At 36.3% G+C, this 15,152-nt stretch overlaps 1 protein-coding gene across 1 annotated transcript in view; it reads left to right on the top strand.

Moving 5' to 3' along the window:
* The window catches only part of COL24A1 (collagen type XXIV alpha 1 chain), a gene marked incomplete at its 5' end in the record, with an annotated part of 153,334 nt that extends 139,766 nt beyond the window's left edge, over positions 1 to 13,568 (top strand). The window contains 8 exons of the mRNA XM_081325373.1: positions 574 to 609; positions 5,443 to 5,478; positions 5,569 to 5,595; positions 6,333 to 6,398; positions 7,641 to 7,809; positions 9,110 to 9,219; positions 10,298 to 10,513; positions 12,582 to 13,568. Coding sequence (XP_081181499.1) covers positions 574 to 609; positions 5,443 to 5,478; positions 5,569 to 5,595; positions 6,333 to 6,398; positions 7,641 to 7,809; positions 9,110 to 9,219; positions 10,298 to 10,513; positions 12,582 to 12,728 — 807 coding nt within the window. The 3' untranslated portion in view covers positions 12,729 to 13,568. The remainder of the gene's footprint in view (positions 1 to 573; positions 610 to 5,442; positions 5,479 to 5,568; positions 5,596 to 6,332; positions 6,399 to 7,640; positions 7,810 to 9,109; positions 9,220 to 10,297; positions 10,514 to 12,581) is intronic.
* Positions 13,569 to 15,152: the final 1,584 nt, after the last annotated feature.

The raw sequence follows: 15,152 nt of genomic DNA, 5'->3' as shown, positions 1-15,152 counted from the left end.
GTTATTTAGACATAGAAACTAAAACAGAAAGTTTTATTTAAAAACATTTTATGTGAATTCCTTGAAAACCTTTATTAGCTGAACTATAGTATAATACTCTATTTTTTTACAAAGTTATTAAACATAATTTTCATCCAGTAAAAAAGTAAATGCCTTTCTGTGAATATTCATACAACTGAATTAACTGAATTCACTCCTTTCGTCGCGATCTCAAGACGTTTTTGTTTGTACAAGCCGGCCTAGCCTGATGGGGGATTGGTGGGTTTTTTTTTATTCTTGTATTCTTAATATTATCTTTGGGGTTTTATAATTGTAATATATTAATTGTTTTAAAATCGGGCAATTATTTAATTTCCTTTTAATATTTGTAACTCTGTATTTTATTCTTGCCCTGTGAACCGCCCTGAGTCCTCAGGGAGAAGGGCGGTATAGAAATATTATTAAATTAAATTAAATTAAATTAAGGTTAATGCATTTTTTTCATATTAGTATTTAGATATCATTACGTCTCAGTGTGATTGAAAGCAAATGATAGGGGACATATAAGATTAATGTAATTTCATTTTTCCCCAGGGACCCAGGGGGGAAAAGGGATCCAGAGGTGAAATTGTAAGTGAAACCAATATTCATATTTTGTGGAAAGGTTTAGGGATATATGTAAGGGGGCTGAGCAAAGCACTGAAAGATGATTTCAAGTTATATAAGAGATCATACTGCTGTGGTTCTAAATATTTTGTACCAGTACAAGGCCTCCTGTCTAGTAGTGTTGGCTCACCAAAGCAAAAATTAGAGTGGATGCACAACAGGTGGTATGCGTGCTATTAGTATGGTAGAGTGAAATTTTTTGTATTTATTTAGTGTAAGCATACTTTTAAACAAAAAGATTGGACTGATTGCATGTTTGGCTGGCTTTATATATCGCTGTAGTTGTATATATACCCAATATCCAGGTATCATAGTTGAATAGTTAAAAACGTCTTCTCTGTACTTCCTGGTGATGATATGTCCTGTGCAAAAGGATACAGAAGAAGCCTGTTTGATCAGAGCTCATCAGCCAGACAAATACAATTCACTTATTCTTGTTTTGAAGAATCACAGCGATGTAGGTGTTTTTATTATATTTTATTATATTTTGCAACTCATGAAAAGAAAGAAACGTCGGGAATGTAGAATGTCTTGTACAAAGTCAGACTATTGTTTCTTAGGTGAAAATATTAGTAGCAGCTGTAGATTTTTAGATGAATCTTTTAGCTCAGGGGTCCCCAACCCCCGGTCTGTGGACCAGTACCGGGCCACGGCATGCCAGCAACTGGTCCGCAGAAACAAGCAAAGCCCCATCTGCAGGATGCAGGCAGCAAACAAAACCACACCCCCTCCAGTCCATGGAAAAACGTCTCTCCATGGAACCGGTCCCTGATGCCCAAAAGGTTGGGGACCTTTGTTTTAACTCATTCCTGGAACTGACAGGCTCTGGGACCTTTTGAAGACAAAGCATGCAAGAAGGAGAATATATGTTTCCCAGAATAATATTGCAGGATTCAATCTGGGTCAGTCAACAGGAGGAGAATTTTTGTCTTTATAGTGCCTGTTGTAAGTGGCTTTTTAGATGAACAATAGGCATTATAAATAGCACACACAGAACAGCACACAATCTACTAGAGAGAAGTTCCCTGAAGATGGGCTCCAGCACGAATCCAAAAGTTTGGAAGATAAAAACTCTAGTCCCAGTGACCGACCCAGATTGGATCTTGATAAAACATGCACTCTTATGAGTTATAGACCTTCCTGCTAATGACTTCACTAGCTTTGGGAATGAGAAATCTGTGTCTATTTATGCAGGAATAATCTAAAATGCTACATTCCGCCTAATTCCCATGAATACGTGAGTGGCTTCTCCTTTGTCCAGAAAATCTAAGAAATGGCTATGGAGATTAGATATCTCTAAGAGAAAATTTTGTTGGTCTCAATAAGCTTCCAGTTCCCAGGTTTCTTAGTTGAAGCCATAAAAAAGTAAAAGTAAAATTTCTGGTTTTAATTTCAATGCCCATTATGTCCTTTACTGCAAATAATTTCACTGAATGAAGATGGTTGATTGAGTGACTGATTGCAGTATTTTTAAGTCACTCAATCCAAAAATTAAGAGTAGTCCAACAGTAGACAAAACTTAAGCCATTTGCTGGGGCATTAGTTGACAACAAAGCAAATTCAATATATTAGTGTTTTAATATAATTTTTACTGAAGAAATTTTAACATGATAAAAGCAATACAAATATTAAGGAGAAACAAAGAACATAAGGAATAATGTAAAGAAGTAAGAAAGAAAATGGAAAAAGAAAATTTAAAAAAGTTAAAGCAGGTTCTAATATTTTTGATAGTCCTTATAAATAGAAATGCCCTGTATCTCTTTTAAAGTCACGCCATAATTTCCTTCTTTACGTTTACTACCCTGATTTTCAAACACATAAATCACAAGCTCATTTTTCACTTTTCCCATGAGGGATTTCCTATCAGATATTAGATATTATCAATAAAGTTTTACCCATGCGAAAGAAAAGTAGAAATCTTAAAATCATTTTTCAGACTCATAGCAACTTTCAAAACAAGCACTGGTCCTATAAATACTATTTTCTAATCCTGAAGACTCCAGACGGTCCTATGGTTTAAGCCCATTATTGTCAGTTCTTTTTCTTTCTACTACACATTTAGGATCGGAGCTTTAGGTATTTCATTTTATTGTACTTGTTCAGTGTCTAAAGATACTTTTGTTGTTTATCTGCTGAACTAAATTAAATTACTCTGACATAAACTCCTAGCTTCCTGCTAATGGTATTTCCAGTGAGCTTCAGGGGAAAATCAGCATCAGTATTATTTAATCTTCTGGTCATAGCAATTAGACGTTTTCTTCCATCTTGACATTCTTTGCATGAGACTGGTCAGAGAAGAATTACACATAAATTCTTGGTAGCAGAAAGCAATTAGTTTAGCCCTCACAAGAGCAGAATTTTTTATTTCCACTTATGTTGAAAACCATTAAGAAAAAATTCATTCAGTTCCATAGTACATCTGATTGTATTATTCTGAAGGTGGGAGAAAAGATTGGCGTCTTTCCTAGATCCTGTTGTTATTTACTTTTGAACAAGTTTTTTTTTCTTAAAGTGGTGCAGAAAACATTTGCTGAATGGTTGGGGAAGGTGATGGAAGAATTAGTTCTGACAGGACGTACGAGGGGGGTTTATTTATTTATTTATAACCCAGTACATACAGTATTTAACCTAGACACTTAATTTAACTTGGGCAACATTTTTGAGGCTTCTTTATATGTCTTTAAGTATCTGTTTATGTAGGCAGTTTGGTGCAGTGGATACATGCACTAGGCTAGAAACTGGGAATATGGGAGTTCTAGTCCCACCTTGGCCACAAAGCCAGCAAGTGACCTTGAGCTAGTCACTTTCTTTCAGCACTAGAAAAGAGGGAATGACAAACCAATTCTGAAAAACTTAAGAAAATTACAGGGAATTGTCCAGGTGGTGTCCAACAATTGGGATACAATTTAATGGAAGAAAAAAAACAGTACTATGGCATGGTATGAATATGGCATAATTAACTCAAGTCTGACATTATGAAACAGCAATGTAAATTTATTTTTTTAGGAAGCTTGTGTATTTGGGAAGTATTTGTCGTCCTATGGAAAAAAAGGGACGCGATGGCTCAGTGGGTTAGGACGCTGACCTTGTCGATCAGAAGGTCAGCAGTTTGGCGGGTCGAATCCCGAGTGCCGCGTAACAGAGTGAGCGCCTGTTACTTGTCCCAGCTTCTGCCAACCTAGCAGTTCGAGTAAAAACACAAGTAGAAAAATAGGGATCACTACGGTGGGAAGGTAACAGCGTTCTGTGCGCCTTTGGCGTCTAGTCATGCTGGCCACATGACCACGGAGACGTCCTTGGACAAGCACTGGCTCTTTGGCTTTGAAACGGAGATGAGCACCGGCCCCTAGAGTTGGAAACGACTTGCACGCATGTGCGGGGGAACCTTTACCTTTTTAGGCAATAAATATTAACTTATGTAAAATACATTTGCAGACAGTTGCATCTGACAGTTGCAATAGTTAGGTAAAGGTAAAGGTTCCCCCGCACATGCGTGCTAGTCATTTCTGACTCTAGGGGCCGGTTGTTGTGACTCAGGGTCAGCCTGTGGGTTCGGCACCCGGCTCAGATGTATCGGATGACTCAGATGAGGGGGAGGAGGTGTGTGTGGGTGACGAACCGGCTGATGATGGCTTGCAGGCTTGGCAGAGCTCCCAGCCGGGGCCCTCTTCTCAGCTGCGTGAGCCCGATAGTGCGGAGGATGATGACCCACAGCTGGCCCTGTTCAAGGACGCCCGACGCAGGAGGCAGTCGAGCAGGACCAAGCAGAAAAAGGCTGCGGGTCTCCTCGGGAGGAGGCAGAGGGAGGCCACGCCCTGAACTCTAAATAAAAGGAGTGTTTGGGGAAGGGCTGGTTGCTGAAAGCAACTCTTCCGCTTGAGGATTCAAGTTCCAGTGTTTTTGTTTCTTGTTCTGTTAATTGAGTAATAAATCTTGGCAGACGCCTTTCAGCTTTGGACGCTCTCCAGTCTCTACTATCTGAATAGGGGTTTGCCTTATTACAAGGCCGGTAGCAGGCTGGTTCAGAACACCGGTGCTCATCTCCGTTTCAAAGCTAAAGAGCCAGCGCTTGTCCGAGGACGTCTCCGTGGTCATGTGGCCGGCATGACTAGACGCCAAAGGCGCACGGAACGCTGTTACCTTCCCACCGTAGTGGTCCCTATTTTTCTACTTGCATTTTTATGTGCTTTCAAACTGCTAGGTTGGCAGAAGCTGGGACGAGTGACAGGCGCTCACTCTGTTACGCGGCACTCGGGATTTGACCCACCAAACTGCCGACCTTCTGATCGACAAGCTCAGCGTCCTAACCCACTGAGCCACCGCGTCCCTTATGCAATAGTTATGCACTGCTAATAAATCAAGTGTGTAATGCATGGACTTGTTTTAGAGTAACATTTTAACTGACTGGGGATTATGCAAACTGTTTTCTGTTTGTGTCTATGGTATAATTTAATTAATCAATTCAAAATTACCTCCAAATGTATACAAAGAATGAAAAATAAAAGAATTTTACTTATCCAGTCATTGTGTTGCCATCTTTTAGAAAGGATTATAGATTTGAAAAAATAGTACACCATAGCTTTAGAAATACACAGTACATACTTTCAGGAACTTAGATAAATGGCCTATAGTGTATTGCGAAATCTTTGCCTAAGTCACAACTATATCTTCTATTTGTCTGTTTACATTTATTTAAATGTTTGAATTAAATTACATTTAATTACAAAGTAATACATCAAAATTTAGAGTAATCTTACTCTTACTTAGGCATTTTTATCATCTCTTTTTTTCATTCAGGGCCCTCAAGGACCCCGTGGTCGTCCAGGTCTACCCGTAAGAAATCAAAATACAATCAAAAGACATATTGTATATGTTTATATAACATATAATTTTATGAACTCTCTTTTTCCCTTTTATTTCTAGGGTCCACCAGGAGGGCCTGGACCGAGAGTAAGTTCCATTTATTTTTTATTAGAATAACATAATCACTGGGTAATAAAGCTAAAGGATACAAACCTAACCTTTGACTTTTTCTCACCATTTAAATGGAAATAATTTAATCCTGCTATAGTTCTGCTTACATTTGTATTATCTTAAAAGCCGGTCAGAGTCATTTTGATACGCCATGAGTATCAAATAAATTTAATAAATAAATATAAATAAATAAAAGATTATGCTCATTGTACAGGTAACATGTAGAACAGCATGTGCAAATCTTCTTGGAAATAAGACTGATTTAATTCAAGGGAATGTATAGTCAATACACAATTGCCAGCTCAAAATATATCCCTGGTTAGTGATACCATTTGTTTTTCATATTTCTTGTTACCTTTATAAAGCTAGGCTATGTTTATGTGCATGCATATCACAATACTCAAATCATTATGAAAAATATAAACTTCTTGTACTTATCCTATATTTGAAATAATACTTCTTATGAAATACAAATACTCCTTTTTTATCACTTTGATGTCTCAGGCACTTTCCTGGAGCCCTTGCAGTTCAGCACTGTGATTTTCTCGAGTGCCCTGAAGCTTACTAAAGCACCAAATATAAATAATATAATGAGATTTTAATGTCCTTGCATATCTAATTACTGTTCTTAATTCTGTAAAAAGATCTATGTGATTGATTTTGAATTTCTTGGCAGTGATGTTACTGATAAGGAACATTTTGATTTTATGCAGAAACAAATAGACATGAGTGCCAGTATTCAAGCCTTGATTGAATCAAATGCTGCCTTAGAAATGGAGGTAACAATATTCGCATGTTGAAACTGATAAATTACACACACACATTAGAATTACCATTTCAAGAATAAGATATGCATCATTTTGAAGGCTTTTACTACAGGTTTTGAAATATATTAATATATGTGGAAAAGCATTGAATGGCAAACTAGAAAAGGATATATGTAGCTATCTGAGCCGTTTAGCCTAAATGCTTATAGACATCATACAACTGTGTTTTAACGGCAAATAATTTAGGTTGGTGTAAACAAAAAAGAGAGATGACATGACCTCATCTCGTAAGGAAATATTACAGCATTAGTTTTTAATATAGAAAAGGATTAAATAGGTATTGGAACCAAACATGATATAGTAAAATCATAGCATTATAAAAATGGAAGGAATCACTTAGGTCAATCCTCATACTTTCCCCGTGAAGGGAGCCAAATTAAATCAGCCTTGTCAGATAGCTTTCCAGCTGCACTTAAACACATCTAACAAGTGGAAATTTACCATCAGTCTGAATAATTGCTCTTTGACAGATTTAGAAGATTTTTTTTTCTAAGATTCAATCAGAATTTGCTTCCTGTCATTTAACTTCCATTATTCTATAGATTGCACATCAGGGTAATAGAAAACAGATACTAATCTTACTGATTGATGTCCACTACTTAATTAAAGAATGTTAACTTTCCCAGTTCTTTCCACCTCATGAAAACTTAATTTCTAGTTCCTTGATCTAGTTCCTTAATTTCTAGTTCCTTCCCTGTGTTACTCTTCTTTCAGTCTGTTCCAGTTTGTCTGAAGCTTTCAGGCATGGTGCCCAGGACTGGAGGCAATACTTGAGCAGTGTCTGGGGCGGGGAGGCAGAGGGTGTTCTATCTTGCCAACATAAACTGGAATTATTATTTCTGGTAATCTAGAAAATTATAGTTATATTTAGTTAAAATTATATTTGTCTTTTTTACAACCTTAGCATTATGCTGACGCATATTCAGCAAATAATCAACTGCTATTGCAAGATTTTTTAAAAAAACATTACTACCAAGTCAAGTCATAACCAATTATAACAAATATTTGAAGACCTTTTATAGGAGACATAACATTTCCCACTATTTAACATATTTTGCTGCAGTATTTATCATAAATCAGAAAATCCAGATTTTCAATTATAGATAATGGTAGTATTTAGATTGGTAACTTACCATGTCCCAATACACTGATATTTCTTTACAATATAAATTTTATTTTTTTTTCCTTTTGCAGAATTATCAGAATACTGAAGTGACATTCTTGGACCACAGTGCCAAAATATTCAAAACACTACATTATCTGAGCAATTTACTCCATAGCATCAAAAACCCATTGGGAACCCGAGATAATCCAGCACGTATATGCAGAGATCTGCTCAACTGCGAACGTAAAGTATCTAATGGTAAGTCTCCAATAAAATTATAAAATAAATAAGCCCTTAAACTTTACACAGCTTTTGCTCTGTCTAGAATTCAGAAGTTATTTAATATAAAAGATCCACTGCTACTGAACTTGTGGTCTTTTATTATAGAATTGCCTTTTTTGCATAAGATTCATATATTTTATTTCAGAAGCTATGGCAAAAATTGCCGAGCTTATACATGATTTCTATATGCAAAGTTTATTCTGGGAATATACCTCCTTCATAATCTAGCTGGTTTGAACTTGCTGGCCCTAAAATACTGCTTATAAACTCTTCTGTTCTGCAAAGTTTCCAATTCTATAATTGTATGACTACTGCTAGTGTTGTGAAATCACAGGAAAAAAAACATTCTCGTTATTAACACGACGTACTTGTGGATGTCTTTGACTATAGTTACAAAAATAATATTTTCAAATAAAACTGAACGGTACAGAGTCCTTACGTCTTTTTCTCGCAACTCAATTGGATACAGTTGAGCCACAGTACAGTTATAGGTTGTCCTTGGATTGCAGCAGCAAATTGGAACAGGAACTGCCACCGCTAAGAACTATGGTCTTAAAGGGCTATGTCACATGATCACGTTGCTTAGTGACAGCAATCCAGGCTGTCCCACTTGCCTTTGAAACATCAAGACCCATGCATGGCTCATTAAGAAGCAGCAAGAGTCCCACAGGTGCATGCAAACGCAGGAAGGTCAACGGAAGGAGGGTGAGAGTGCGAGCTCAGGGTAGGAGAATCTGCGTGTGAAATCAGGGACATTGAGGGGAGGAGAGTATGGGTGTGTCCAAGTGCAAAGTGATCAAGAATGGAGGATGTGGTGTGCAGGAAGGGGGGTGGAAACTTATCAAAGCAACTTGTGAAATTCCCTGCTGGCTTCCCCATTTACTGTGGTTGTGAGAAGCTTGTAAGGAAGGTGGCAAATGGCTATCACATGACAACAGGACACTGCAACCATTGTAAGTGGGAGCTGGTTGCCAAGCACCCAAATTGCAATCGCATAACCGTGGGAATATTGCGATGGCTGGTATTTTGAGAACCAATTTTAAGTATCCCTTGTTCAGTGCCCTTGCAACTTTAGTCGCTCAGTGAGTGGTCAGTAATCAAAGACTACCTGTAACTCTAATTCTCTTCTTTCTCCCCGTTGTATTTTTGGAATCTGAAAACATACAAGGCAGAAGAGAACTTAAGACTGAAGCCGTTTCTGTTTACGAAACTAGGTTTTCCACAGGTGAAAAACGTTTTTTAGAATTTGTCTGCCTTTTATTTACTCAACTCACAGGAAAATATTGGATTGATCCAAATATTGGGTGCCCTTCAGATGCTATTGAAGTTTTCTGCAACTTCACTGCTGGTGGCCAGACATGTTTATCACCTGTAGCTGTCACAAAGGTAGATCATTTCTGCAATAACCAGATACTTACCTTCTTACTGCTATTTTATTTATTTATAAGAGTTGGAATTTTCCTATGGAACTTGGCTGCCCAATCATTAAAAATGTCTTCCCTTTTGCATATTTTGCAATATCCCTGCATATTTACAAAACAAATAAGCCTAGTTTGCATGGGTAGAGGCAGCTAACACATAGGAAATTATGTAATAATGGCTTCTTATAATGGAACATATTTGATCCATGTTCTTAGCCGAATGTTTAAAGAAAAAAAGAGGCAAGCAATGATTTATAGTATGTTGTTGTTAGCTGCAAAGTCGTATCTGACCCATCGCAACCCCATGGACAACCTTCGTCCAGGCCTTCCTGTCCTCTACCAGATTTATAGTATAGTCATCAGCAATTATGTAGATGTATAGCTCATCAGTCGTATACACTCTTAACTCAAAAATAATTTCCAGAGAATTATTACAAATTTGCAAGATTAGATTAGGGCCTTATCATGCTTTAGGGTTACATGGAGAACAAAACCTTATTCATTACTAGTATAGTGGTGCTATTATTTAATAATTTCTTTTGTTCCCTGTGTCTGTATCACATTTCCTAAAACATTTAGTGAACTTAGTGGAAACAAAGAGAGAAAACAAGATGAAAATGGCCTTTTTTAAAACAAAAAATATATATCTGATTCTCAGTATTGTTCTAAACCTGAAATGGATTGCTATGTAATTGAAGAACCATTAGAAATTCAAGCCAAATGTCAATGTAAGGTCCTAAACAAGGTCCATATGGAAACAACAATTTGAAAAGCAAAGTATGCAGTGTTGTTTTTTCCATTCCCGTTATGTCATCTTCCTCCTCATATTTATATTGTGCAAATCCGGTTTTGTAGGAAAAGGAAGGAATATGCTTATGGTGCCTGAATAATTAACAGATTGAATAACAATAGTTTGTGATTGCAATGGAATTTTAATGAATAAGTATATATTAAATATATCCAAACTGAACAGCGTCAATATGATTTGTGGTTATGAACTGCCACCATATTTTCTCTAATAATGTTTACTTTTGTTAAAACAGTTGGAATTTAACATTGGAAAAGTACAGATGAACTTCCTTCATTTGCTTAGTTCAGAAGCAACCCATACAATCACAGTTCACTGCCTCAATACCCCAGTGTGGAAAACTAATGAACTACATGATCAGAAACCTCCTCTGATCTTCAAAGGATGGAATGGTGATATTTTTGAAGCAAATACGCTGCTTGAACCAAAAGTTCTTATGGATGAATGCATGGTAAACCATTTGTAGCCATTAGTGAAAATGTTAATATAAAGAATACTTTCCTATTTTCTCACATATATATGCATTTTTTCCACAAACAATATAGATTCCATTTCATTAACATTCAACCAAAAATGTTAATTGTTTATAGATTATGATGAATTTAGAACATCCATAAAAACTGAGATTAGCTATGATTTAAAATCTGGATATTCTTAAACAGAAGCCTAATGTGCTAAATCCTTGCTCGCTTAAAACTTTTGCAGCCCACGTTTGACACATCTATTCCAATGTGCAAGATACAACATTAGAACTCCATTTTCTATTACAGTCAAAAATTTTGAGGACATTTGCACAAGAAGAAATGAGCAGCATGTAGATCTGATTCTTTTACACTAGCCCATAAATTTTTCTGTCCAAATTCATAATTGCCATGAACGCCTATTGCTGTTGTGTATGTACCCAAGATAAAGACAATCATAAAATAATGGTTTAAAAATGAAAGTTGTTGGCTTTTAAATTAAAATGCTCATGACTATTCATGGATACTTGGAAGAGCTCATTTTTTCCAATGAGTATCAAATCACCTCTGGTTTATCAACAAAAAGTTGTACTCCAAATACTGTTTTTTTTTGTTTCTTACAAATCTCAGTTTGCAGGTACAGCGTAGATGGCAGGATGACAAACCCAAAAAGAACAGAAAGCTATGCAGTGGAAGTGGAAATAGAAGTAAATGAAGTAGAAATAAGTTTTTTTCTTCCAATACTTAGTTTTCCGATAGCAGTTATATTTATTTATTACATTTATATTCCACTGTTCTTCCAGGTAGCTTAGCATACTGTTTATAAGGAACATCCTTTGACCGTAATTTCTAGAAATTGGAAGATTACAGGAAACAAATGAAAAGGCTAGTCAAGTGTATAAGGTTTTTTTATTGATAACGGCACTGAAAAAAGCTGCAGTATTCCCATGGCGACATGATCAAAATTCACACACTGGCAAATGACTCACATTTATGACGGTTGCAGTGTCCCGGCATCACGATCCTCTTTTGTGACCTTCTGACAAGTAAAGTGAATGGGGAGGCCAGATTCACTTAACAACCATGTTACCAACATGATATCTGCAGTGATTCACTTAACGACTGTGGCGAGAAAAGTCATAAGATGGGGCAAAACTCACTTAACAAATGTCTCACTTGGCAACATAAATTTTAGGCTCAATTGTGGTTGTAAGTCAAGGACTACCTGTAGTGTGACCTCCTCTCAAATTTTAAACGGGGGCTCCAGCCATCACAATGTTGGTAATATACTATACATGGTATAAAAGAACATTTCACAACCTTGTTGTAGTTTCCCCAAAGTGTAATAGACTGATTAATAGAAGCAAAATGATCTGAAGAGAAATGATGCAGCCATTTTGATGAATTTTAGCCAGGTTTTTGGCTGTTCAGTACTTAGACAGATGCTTTTATTGTCTTGAGGTGGTGCAAGAAAGCAGAATACCATATATTGCTTGTGAAGTTCTGCTGAGCCATTTCAGGTCAGCCAAAGCAAAATCCTGAAGTTTTTGGTTGTGTTAGATTTCACATGAAACAATATTCTGAGCAATTCCTATATGGTGGATCAAGAAAGGCAAGTATCTCATACTGTCCCTTCAGCATTTCCATATCCCTCCAGTCCTGCTTGCCTTCACTTCCGTCTTTTCCTTCAGCCATGGTTGCTGCTTATGTCCTTAAACAGAGTATTCTACTAGCTTTCCTAATCATGCACTTCCCTGCCTCTGTTATGTCCTTGGCTTTGTCCAATTATTTTCCCTCATCCATTTTTTCCTGGAACAACCACTTTTTAGTTTGTAACTAAACGAAAAGTCTTATTTTCAGATGAGATCCAAACATCTAAAATAGATATTTTGTTAAAACACCCTCTCCAAAATAGTTGCTTATGCCCATAATTGTACATGGAACATCTGCCTATCCTTGGTGATAACTATTGCTTCTTTCTTGATTTTCTCTGAAAAGATTATACAGAATTAAAATATTGTACAAGTTTAAGTTTTCATTAGCTTTCTTTTGTTGCAGATTCAAGATGGCAACTGGCATAAAACTCAATTTTTTTTCCACACTCAAGACACCAATCAACTACCGGTTCTTCAGGTTCATCCATTTTCTCATCTCAAGCAAGGACAACAGCGATACATAGAAAGTGGCTTTGTGTGCTTTCTTTAGGATTTTGAGCAAACCTCCTCCTAACGCCATATACAGGATACAAGAAATAATTATAAAACTGTGGAAGAATTGTACAGCAACATGCTGGTGATCTCTTAAAGAATCTCAGGAAGAAAAAGACTTCCTCCTATGAAGGAGAAATGGATTCAGAAAGAAACTTTCGACGATATTAATAAAATATTTAATTTTTGGTTGGTGCTTTTTATGATATTCTCTGAACCAAAGAATATACATATATGGAAATTCTTCTTGATTTTATTAACAGCACTGTCCAGGACACCTTAAAAGATGGAAGAATGCAGTAAAAAGGAGCAGTATGGTTTATGCTCCCAAATGTGCAATAGCTTATGTTATACTGACAATGAGTTACGCCGCCATAAAAATCCCTTAAACACTTTAGTTGTATGATGGTCCTTTTTGGATACAAACCTCTTCACAGATGATCCACTACCTCTTTTGTGTTTCCTGTTTGTGTGGCCTGGCGCTCCATATATAACATAAAGTGGGTTTTTTTTCTTTACTTTTTTTAGGCTGTATGTGCTGGTTACATCAAACCAACTTTTCACTGTAAAATTGTGTCTTAAAAATATTTGGTCACATTTTTCATGATAACTGAAAACATTATTTATGTGAAAATCTTGTTTTGAAAATATTTCTGTCTGTAACATGAAATGGATGGGACAGACATATCTGGTGCTTATAAAAAGAACAGAATTTTGTACTTGTAGAATGACTACACACCATGACTTTAAAGATGTTAACTTTCCAGGGCAATCTATAATTATATCTTGTGTAAATATTTTGTAACTGTTGAAAATCTTAATACAGCATATATTTAAATGGCTATTAAATTATACTCTTAAATAAGTCACTTTGAAAATGTTGTGCTTTTGTGCCAAAATAGTCTATCTTCATAAGTTTATTAATTTTTCACAAATGCTTTATAACAATGTTTAAATGAATATCAGATACTTTAATACTTCCCTTCAAAGAAAACACGACAATTTTGCTTCCTTTTAGATGGGATAGCTTGGGGTGGGATGGATTAATTTAGTATGTCACTATCCATTTAAATAAGTTTATCTGCAGCTTGAATTTGAAACAACTCACTAAATAGTAATGGCCCGCAGAATAAAATCTAGAATATATAAACTTTAAGCAGTGAGAAAGATAAAGGTTTAAAACATATTTTTGATCACAGAAACACATCTTTTCACCAGTTTTCTCTAATATACTAGTTTTTCAGACATGGTTTTTACCCATGAATTCATAGGTACACTCCTACTATACACAGCCTGAACATTTGCAAATCTAGAGTCTGCTCTATCCTTATTGGATCCACAGGGACTACTTGCAGTGAAACAGCACAAGCTGATTAGTCCTGCTATATATGGATGATACAGAATCAAAAAATTGTTTAACATTCGTTATACTTTTAGATATCAAACTTTTATAGAGTAACCCTTTTTTACCTCTTACTAGCTAAGTACGTTCTTAGTTTTCATTTAAAGACTGGTGATTTGTAAAAATACAATTTTTAATAATTGTTAAGTTTCTTGTTCCAGAAAATCTTATCCTCTAAATACTCAGAAATGCTTGTTTTGTTATTCCCATGTTTAAAGTTAAGAGATAAGATGGAACCAAGTCATATTACTTCATAGGTATCCGAATCTGAAAATACTCGTTCTGCACTTATACCAAGAACTTTACATCCTTGGATGTAATGGTTCATCAGTTGGTGAATGACGTTATTTCACATGTTGCTCTGAAACCGTAACTGGCACTAGACCATTCTGAAACACCAAACAGTAATGATGATGACGGCGGTGGTGATGGTGTGGTTTCTTGCTTGAGCAGGGGGGGGTTGGACTAGAAGACCTCCAAGGTCCCTTCCAACTCTGTGATTGTTATTCTTCCTGTTGAGCTTGATTATTGACTTCATGGCTACAGACATACTGTTTTTCTGGCAACAATACAGCACACCCACCAACATTGGCAGGGCAAGCTACTGTATATAAACAGGGAGTAAGCCCCATATTCCATAGCACTAGTACCTAATCTGGTAATGAAACTTCTGCAAGCAAATAGAATGCACCCTGGGCTCTGTCATACAGATATAGTTTGTTATTACTGTTGCCAAGATGTTTTTCTAGTTTCTCAGTGTACTTCCTGGAGGTCTCCATCTCAAGGAATAATTAGGTCTGTGGCTAAGGTTTTTCCCCAAAATAATTCTTATCTAGGACAATGTTTCAAGCAGCTTTCATACTTTTAAAATACTTTCTTTAACCCCCATCCATCATTTAAATTATATGGGATAAGAGAAGTCCAGAAATTCAGTAAATAGTGATTTGCCATTAATTTGCCTTTCCTTAACCAATATCATTACACCTTAGTGATTTCTGACTGTGTGTGTGTGTGTGTGTG

Source organism: Vipera berus, assembly GCF_964194415.1.
Source record: "Vipera berus genome assembly, chromosome: 3".
Classification (NCBI taxonomy): domain Eukaryota; kingdom Metazoa; phylum Chordata; class Lepidosauria; order Squamata; family Viperidae; genus Vipera; species Vipera berus.
This window is presented reverse-complemented; position numbering and strand designations above follow the sequence as displayed.